The sequence below is a fragment of the Aquila chrysaetos genome, chromosome 2, assembly GCF_900496995.4.
Source record: "Aquila chrysaetos chrysaetos chromosome 2, bAquChr1.4, whole genome shotgun sequence".
In the NCBI taxonomy this organism is placed as follows: domain Eukaryota; kingdom Metazoa; phylum Chordata; class Aves; order Accipitriformes; family Accipitridae; genus Aquila; species Aquila chrysaetos.
The window spans coordinates 25924985-25934219 of record NC_044005.1 but is presented as its reverse complement, the minus strand read 5'-3'; the positions used below and the strand labels follow the sequence as shown (position 1 = coordinate 25934219).

The window sequence follows — 9235 nt, the reverse complement described above, 5'->3', positions numbered from 1 at the left end:
TAAAAAACCAGAACACTTTTTATTGTTCACTGTTAGTGAAATACAGTGTATTACACATGGGAACAGCAGTACGTTCATGTGATCACACACAGTGTGGAAGGACGTATATCCTACGTGTTTTAATTATCCAGCTAAGGGTTTTTCTGGCATATTTTCATGGTTACTCTGCTCATCACAATAAACTTTGTTTGTTATTGACCCAAACATGTATACAAGTGTGAAGCAGTGAAGGACAGTTACAAAGCCTGTAGGAATGAGTGCGTCTGTTCTGGCTCATGAGAAATGCAAGGATGAAAGCAGGTGCATTTTCCTACCTGGGATGCACTGAGAGCGTTTATGAGGAAGAAATAATGTTTTTCACGGCTTGTCAGCATACTCCCCAGCCTATTAAAGAGAAGCAATGAATTCCTATCCAGCCCGCATAAGCTGATGCAGTTTGCCAAAATGGAGGCTCCTTGTTGCAGCTGCTGGGGAATCCAGTGCTGTGATCCTGGTAGAGATGTCATGGTATCCTTTCTTAAGGCACCTATTAGCGTAGGATCACAGCACTGATCTCATGGGCTGTTGCTGCAGCTAGAAAACAACTGACACATTAGGCTGATTAATCCCTGTAGCAATTCCATTAACTTCCTTAATGGAGTTATAACATGGATGAATTTACCCCTCTGGTGCAACACGAGAGGGAAGTGCCCTGGAGACCTTATAACTACGGTGTGGTAGCGACATCCGAGGTAAATATTTTTTTGTTTGTTTTAGTGCAAAGTGAAGTGTCCTGACCAGCTGGAAAACCTCCCTGTCTTCTGGGATTTTGAACTCTTCACAGCACTAATGGTGCAGGTGCCCCCTGCGAGAGGGTGATGCATCAGGGCTCAGACATATCAGCAGGGCGCTTGGCACCCTCCTGACAGCTCGCTGTGTGTCCACACTTCCCTCTCTCTCTTACAGGCACGCGTAGCCTGCCTCATCACACAGCTTCTCAAACACAGCCTTTTCATTCACCTTTGCAGTTTTCTCTCCTTGTGCCTCCATCTGACCATGATTTATCTGCTTGCTGCTTCCTGTCAGAAGGGCAGCTTTGCTTGGACTGTGTCATTGGGCAAAGGACTGCTAAAAATAAGTAGCAGAGCTGGAGTCCTGACATATCATTGCATAGGGAGCAGATCAAGAACAGAAATGAGAAATTCTGAATTTCTCTTTGTTTTCTTCCCGATTTTCTAGCCTGTGGAGAGGTTTACCTGCCACATTAGCCATGTGCATAGCCTGCTCCTAGGGCAGCTTGATTGCATTGCAGTTCTGTCATTAAAGGCTTCTCAGTACTGTGAAGTTACCTCGGGTGTGTAAGAGCCAAAAAAGCACCCTGCAAAACCCTCCAAAGGACCAGACACGTGTTTTTGCAGTCTACCACAACAGCCCAGGCTCTCTGAAAGCTCCTGCTGCATTTCGTTAGGGACTATATAGGGTGGCTAATGGGGCTGGGGGCTGGAGGACTCAGGCAGGAAGCTACAGGAGGGTCTGACTAATTTTTCTGCTAGTTCAAAGACTGTTGCCACCTACGCAGGTACAGTGATGTGACTACTAAGCTGCAGTATCTCTTAATCTACATGGTTTGTGATCTCCTTGTTAATATGCTAAATTTATTCTGTTTGATAGCCAGTCCTTTCCTCCCACAGAGGCTGCAAGCCCGAGAGATGGAGTAGCCCAGCTCTTTAGTGATCCAGGAGACAGTGGGAGAGAACAGGGGACGTGTTGTGTGCATGGGGTGCACACGCACGCCTGGGGATTTTATTTCTCTTTCTGCCTACAGTAGTCACTTCCCACGTTCAGCACAGGGATGAGAAGTCCTAGCAGCCACCTCTTGCCAAAGACCTCTTGCAGGTTCTCCCTCCAGGGCCGGGCTCTTACCACCATCCCTTTCCGCACCTGGTACCGCGTCTGCCCACGCAGGATCAGCAGCATCTGGTGGCAGCAGAAGCCAGCGCAGGCCAGTCCGATCCCAAGCCAGAGGTAGAGCATGAGGATGACAAACATCTCAGAGCTAAGGAGAGCTCCTGCAGACCAAGAGTCGGGGGAGGGAGGACAATAAAAGAAAGAGTTTAGACACACCTCACACGCCAGTGTAACACTCAGCCCCGACGAGCTGCCTATATTCTCTGGCCACAAGTGGGGAGTTAGGAGCAAGACAGGCTGGTTGCTCCAACTATATAAAGTTGTTTCCTTCGTAACATCTGATGCAATGGACCCCGCTGGGGAATTGCTAAAACGGTAATGGTCTACGTACGCTTCTTCCTCTGCTGTTAATGCGAGGACCTAGATTACAGGGGCAAATTCAGCCAGAGTGAAACATGTCGGTAAGACTTCAGCAATGTTTTGAAGAATGGTTGGTTAATTTATTTAAGGATCTACCTGCACACCACAGTGAATCTAAGATTTCTAGGTTCCTTTTGAAAAGACATGTGGGTCCTACAGCAGCATGTAGATGCTTCCAGAAGCCTTACTGTGTGCATTAATACTAGGCAGAAAGATTTGGGATTTCTCTTTCTCTCTCTCTCATCACTATATATATATATAAAAATAATATATATATATATATATAAAATATAGTAAAAAAGAAAAATAAATTGGTAATGACATTCCTACCATTGGGCAAAGGCAGTTTTTATATGAATGCAAGAAACAGAAACAGAAAACTTTCCAAAATACAAACCAAATTCCTTTTTTAAAGTTGCTGCTAGAATACTCAAAATACTTGTAGGTCTGAAGATTCTAATTCAACAGTTTTTGTAGTATATATTTATGCTGAATATATTTGAATAAAAATATTCTGTGGGCCCTTTCCTCTACAATGATTTTAGAACTCCATCTGGAAAATATTAGTATAATAGCAGGTATCACTGAGTGACCTTTCAGTGCGTAGGCAGATCTAACTCATTAAAATAATATTCTCTGTGTGTGCATATGAATGTGTACACACATATTTTGTGTATATTGGTATATTATTAAACACCCATATTTACACGCAGGCACACAAAGAAAATTAAATGTGTGTCAATACTGGTACAAATAGGTGATATCCTCTCACTGGTTCCTGTGAGGTTTAGAAATGAAAAAGCTCTCACGTGCTCCCATCTCTCTGGAAGACCATGGGGCAGACAGACTCAGGCCGGTGAAAGCTCTGGTCGCCCTGAGGCCCTGCAAGAGCAATTCTGCTGGAGCAGGGATTGCGTGGGCAGTACAGGTGTCCTGCCTAAAACAGGTACGTGGCTGCTTCAGGTTTTAAGTTCAATACAAGGGTGGCTGGATAAGCATCTCTTGGTTCTCTTATACAGAAGGCTGGATTAGGTGGTGTCATCTGATTTTGCAATCTATGAATCCTGGCTTCTCCACCTGGCAGTGCTGTAAGTGAGAGATGGGGGCTGACCCGTGGCAATCACGTCAAGCTTTGGGCTCAGCCAGCAGGCCCCTCTGAGGATGATTTGTTAGGACACTGACTACAGCCCCCAGCTTTCAGAGATTGCCCTCACTTGAAAAAGGCACAGGAGTCATTCAGTTTTCTTCCTAAATGCAATGTCATCTTTCCCTTCTCATTAGATCCCATTCAGTTCAGTGGGCTTCGTATGCAATACAGCAAGGGAAGAACAAACCCCTTAGGATGATGACAAATCCTCATACCAATTCTGTCGGAATAACTTAATCTATCAGGTAGGAAGCCCAGAGCCAAATATGGGTTTCTCTGCCCCTCTTTTACTGGACCAGAGTATGACACACATTTGTTCTTTCCTACAGCTGATATTCAGATGGGGTATGGAGAAAGACAGCTATTTTCTTTAGAGCCTTTGCAAGGTGGCTGTAAGCTTTATTTCTATGAGCAGCTGAAATTAAACATCAAGAAAGTAATTACCGTTGTTTCCATTTGCGAATATTAAGCATCTCTGAGCCGTACATTCCAGATACATGATTTTTTTAACCTTTTCTTCAGGTTACCTACATAAAGCATTTTCTATAATTTCTTTTGTGGATCCAATCTGACCTGTGTTTACAAAAGTGCTCTCCATTTGTCCCTCATCACCACAGCCCATTTTAGCCTCGGATTCACTTTTGCTCTGAGTGACCTGGTATGATCTCAAGCTTATTGCCATACATTATCTATGCCAGAAAAGCTGAATCACAGGCTGAAATTACAGACTCTGGGTTGGATTCTGAAATCCATGCCCGAGCACAGTCTGGGCAGAACGAGCCAACTGAAAATTTTCCCAGCATGAAAGCAGGGAAACACGCAGTTGACATAAGACCAGCAGATTCACCCTTCATCCTCCTTTACTCCTCCTCCAGTGCAGAGAGCATGATGGAGAAGAAGAAAGGTAAAGTTTTCTTCCCTGCTATAGCAATGCTCTGTTTGGATCCTACAACAACCCTTCCAGGTAATTATTCCAGGCTGTTTTTTTCTTTCCTGAACTGGAGGTTAAATGTGCTGGTAGAAAGCCAGTAGGCCCTTCCTCCCAAGCAACCAAGACACCATGCACCCATATATTCCTGTGTGAGGCAGCAGTTCTCACCCCAGCCGAGCTAGAGGTTTGGTGGGAGCTGCTGGGAGCTGCTGCCTCTCGAGGGTGTTCTGGCTCCCAGCTCCCAGCCCTGCACCCAGCCCCGCACCCAGCCCCGTTGTGTCCCACTCAAGCACTGCCCACACACTGTCTTTGTCACTGCAGTTGCTGACACCAGAGCTGGGGCACTTCAGTGGCTCTTCAAACATATGCCAGGACCCAGCTCAGTGCAGATGAGCCCTCAGAGTCAGAGAGAGAGAACTAATTCCTTAATAATCTCCTCCTACATCCCTGCTCCCCCTCCTGGGCTGCTGTGCTGAGCAGAGCAGGCACAGGGGAAAATGATTCCCAGTGTTTTTAACGCTAGTGAAGATCGTGCAACATTATTTACAAAAATTCTTCTACTTGGAAAAATGACTCCATAAAAATGTCATGGCAGGATTTCATGTTTATTGTCTCTCAGTGATTACCATGACAAATCTGCTGATTTGCCAAGTAGAGAGATATTTGTTTGTTTTCAGATGGCAACCCTGCAAACCCAGCCTGGAATCCGAAAAGCAAGCTGGGGCCTCTCTGGGTCCTGTATCCCCAGCAGTGGAGACTCCACACTCAGATCATAATCAACACTTCTGGTGATGATGCACGAGACAAAACAGACTCCGGGCCCTTCTTACTGAGCTCAGCTGAATCTGCAAAGCTGAAATATATGGGATACCTATTTTAGTCTAACAAAAGCTGATCTAAGTGTGCGAGGCATGAGCTGCCTAGGGGGGAAAATGGCATTTTTCTGCAGTCACTTTCAGGGTGGAATAACAGTCTAGGCTGTCTGCATAGTCCCTTCTCTGAGACCAGGTTTTATCTAGTTCTTGGGTTTGGACAGAGAAAGGGTGACATTGGAGAATTTGAGGCCATGTTGAAGGGTGAAGAGGCAAGGCTGGAAGAGCAGAGGAAGAGTTATGGGAGTGGAATCAGGAGGGGGAAGGGGAAGGGTTGTGGAGATTTATGGAAGGGCAGAGAGAGAGGGGAAAGGGGGAGAAGCAGAAGGAAGGGTAAGGGATGGGGACAAGGAGAAAGAGATATTTGCTTTTGATGTGGAGCTCTTGCAAAAAGCAGGCACAGAGAATTCCCCCTGGTTCTCTGTGGACCTATGTCCCAGACTGCGGTCACGAGAGAGGTGGCTAATCATGTCACATTAAGTCCTCTCCTGGTTTCTGTTGCCTGAACCCCAATTCTCCTGTGCTGGAAGGATGGCAAGATCTCAGTAACTTTGTGCTGCCAGGAGACACAAGGTGGGTGACAGTGGAGGGGCTGAGTGGACATGGATAAAGAGAATGAGAATATCTCCGCTGGGATATGGGGAACCTGCAGACTTGTAGGATATGAAAACCTACAGATCCTGTAGGACAGGCAGCAGGTTCCCCTCACCTGCAGTACAATGAGTGAAATCCCTCTCCTCCATCGAATTACACACGCTCCCTGCACAATAGATAGCCCTATTCTGTCACCGTCAAGCTGTTCATGGGGCGTCTTCCAGAGCCTAATGCATTAGGAATAGGGCTGTGGCTGTAACCTGGAGTGGGTCCCAGCCTCTATTTCAGGTGAAGCAAAGTCCTTTGCAAAGGCTATATCTAGCCTCTAAAGAGGACTTTGTTGAACACAGCCAATTCTCCCTCTTGCCCATTTCCCCACCACTGCTACATACACACAGCTATCTGAGGAAGATCATGTCCCCCCAGCGGCGAGAACCCTGGAGGAGGAAGACGGTCCTCATCTCCGAGGAAGGAGTCCTTACCTGAGAAGAACTGGCTGATGGAGTGAGGCAGAAGAGTGAGGAAGGCCAGCGGATTCGCAAAGGACATGGAGAGTGCAGCAGAAATGTAAGCCATGCCTGCCACCAGGGAGTCGAGGCAAGCCAAGGAGGTGTAGAGGCAGAACATAATGAAGTTTCGCATGTTCCTGCTCCCGATGCAGTTCCCTGTGAAGAAACAGTGGTGGTCATGCCTCTGGGTGACTCTGGCACACAGTCTACAGAAGTGAGTGCTGGGCAAGGCTGAGCCAGGGGACCTGCTTCCATCCAGCCAGTCTGCCACCACTTCGGCTCCTTCACCCGAGTTTAAGCCCTTGCCCAAGTCCTCAGGGGAGCTCTGGATCACAAGAACGTAGTTGCCCAGGGCATTAGCTGAGAGGAAAAGGAAGAGGGCCCCATGCAGCAGAGCAGGAGAGAAAAGTGGGGTGGTGGAAGGGTCTCTGAACATGCTGGGGATGAAGAGAAAGATCTGGAGGACGAAGGTCACTAGGGAGATGCACAAGAAGTAGGCTGGAGCGATAACATTGAGCAACCTGAGAACTAGCATTGCGGATTACGTTCCTGCAGGGGAAAGCAAGGAGAGAAGGAACATCACCGCTTCGGCTGCACACTTCATCCTTCCATTTCCTGCCGGGTCCCGGCCCCGCTGCCTCCGGGAAAAGCCCTCCGGGGACCGCTCTCCCTCGCCGCCGCCCCACGGCCCCTGTCGGGCCGGGGCAAAGGGAGAGCCCGTGGGCAGCGACCGCTCCCCGCCGCCCGGAGGAGGCACCCCGGCCCCGGCGTCTGCCTCCGGGGAACTTGCAGCAGCGATGCCCCGGAGGGGCTGCGGAGGCTGGAGGGGAGAGCCGGCTCCCGCGGTGTGCCGGCGATGTGGGCACCGCTTCGCTCGCCTAGCAGAGTCCCTCTGCCAGGCAGGGTCAGTTTTGGTATTGCATGAGAGGAAAAAAGGTGGTGCTGGAGGAGGGGGGAGTGAATTGAAGGGGGGGGGGGGAGGAGAAGGGGAGGGGGGAGAGGTTGCTCTAATCCACTGCAATACGGATCAAATCCAATGCTCTAATTTATCCTTTAAAGCCACGGATCTACAGATTACCTCTATGACCGCTGCCCTGCTCTGCACGAAATTAGAAAATGCACAAAACAGCTGGTCAAGTGCTGTCCGGATGCAACCTGCGGCGCTGGGCTACCGAGCCGGGGCGGCCCCGCAGCCGCAGCCGCGGCTCCGGCCGGGCACGGCGCATCCCCGCCGACCGGGCGGGCACCCCCGGCCCCTGCACCCCCGGCCCCGGGGCTCAGCCTGTATCTCCAGGGCACGGGAAAGCCCGGGGGACCGGCCGCAGCGGGGAGCTAGCCGGGTGGCGGTGTGGGTGCCCCGGCACCCCGAGCACCCCCTCGCCGGCAGCCCCAGGGGCTCCCCCGCGCCGCGGTGTCTGCGAAGCCCCGGCGGCCCGGGGGATCGGGCCCACCTCGGCCCCGCGGCGCTGGGGGGCTGCACGCCGCCACCTTGCAGTCCCCTTGTCCCCGGGCGCGGAGGGGTGCCGCCCGGTTACCGGCGTGTCTGGCGCCGGCGGAGCCGCCGCTACCGGCCGGCGCGGCGGCCAGCCCCGGGCATGCCGAAAGCCCCCCGGCAGCCGAGCCGGAGCACAGCCCAGCGCCCGCCCTCCCTCTCCCTCTCCCTCTCCCTCTCCCTCTCCCTCTCCCTCTCCCCTCCTGCCCTTTTGCTGTCCCGCCCGGTTCGGCCTTGTCCCTGTCCCGTTCCCCGCCGTGCCTGCCCCGTGCCTGTCTCTGTCCGTCTCCTCCCCTGTCTCTCTCTCTGTCCCTGCGCTTTTCAGTCCTTGTCCTCTCTTCTCCCTCTCCCCACCTGTCTCTATCTCCCTCCCCAGTCCTGTTCTTGCCCGGTCCTCTCCCTCCCCCGACTCTGTCTGTGCCCGGTCGCTCCCACTGCCCGTGTCCCCGCCCGTGTCCCTGCCCCGGCCCCGGCCCCGGCCCCGGCCCCGGCCCCGGCCGGCCCGTCAGCCCCGGAGCTGTCCCTTCAGCACCACCCGCACCGCCGGCGGGTCCCTCCGCCTCCCCCCGAGCAGCACCCGGGGCCCCGGGGAGGAGAAGGGTGTGCTTGGGGCTCCGCGGTCCTGACAAGTCCCACAGGGAGAGCAGGCGGTGGGAAGGGACGTCCTGCCCTCTCCAGCCTGCAGAGCATCCTTCCTTCCCACTATGTGGGTGAGGCTTCAGCGTGTCTCCCCGCTGCCCCAAAGCTGCCCCTGTTGGAACCAGCATCTGAGGCAAGGGGAAATCTGGGGGAGAGTCTCTGCAGGTTCAAAGCCTCCCCGGGTTTGCAGGGCACCTTTGCACAACAGCAGGTAGCTAGGAAAGGCTTTGAGCTGGGCAGGTGGTGCCTGGGCAGTATGACATGCTGGCAGAAGCTTTGCAGACGTGTGTTTGCCCTCTGACAGCTGCACACCCCCCCCCCCCCCCCCCCCCCGCCCACCCACGCAGTCCTTGTACTGTCTACACAGGCGCTGTGCACAGCCTCTCACTCTCCTACACACCTACGTGCTGCACCCTCCCAGCTCTGAGGAAAAGCATTCCTCTCTCCCACCACCCATGACAGGAGAAGGGGAGAGAAGGCGGCTGCTGGGCTGCAGCTTTGCCCCTGGAGACAGTCAAACTCTGTGCTGATCAAAAGTCAAAGAAAGATGGGTTTAACCTAATCTTAGGTCCTAGGCTTACTGGCCAGCCCGTCAGCACAGACTCTGCTTCTCCAAAAGAAACTCTCCCTTTGCCTGAAGGTTCAGAGCAAAATTAAAGTGTGCTTTGTGTCTCAGTTTCTAGGGAGAGAGGCCTGGAGGGGACAGTGGCTGCATTTGTCTCCTGCACGTGCACTAGCATGGAG

The 9235-nt window shown here is 52.1% G+C and overlaps 2 protein-coding genes across 2 annotated transcripts; one reads left to right on the top strand and one right to left on the bottom strand.

Annotated features, from left to right (window-relative positions):
* Window positions 1–7246, bottom strand: ZDHHC22 (zinc finger DHHC-type palmitoyltransferase 22). The gene is made up of 2 exons (XM_030037688.2): window positions 6334–7246; window positions 1–2048 (listed from the first exon to the last, which is right to left on the bottom strand). The coding sequence occupies exons 1-2, from the start codon at window positions 6893–6895 to the stop codon at window positions 1783–1785; spliced, it is 828 nt and encodes a 275-aa protein (XP_029893548.1). The 5' UTR covers window positions 6896–7246; the 3' UTR covers window positions 1–1782.
* Window positions 7186–8846, top strand: LOC115351188 (leucine-rich repeat extensin-like protein 5). The gene is made up of 2 exons (XM_030037675.1): window positions 7186–7264; window positions 7420–8846. Exon 2 carries the CDS (start codon window positions 7477–7479, stop codon window positions 8476–8478), a length of 1002 nt encoding a protein of 333 aa, XP_029893535.1. The 5' UTR covers window positions 7186–7264; window positions 7420–7476; the 3' UTR covers window positions 8479–8846.
* The last annotated feature ends 389 nt before the right edge of the window (window positions 8847–9235 follow it).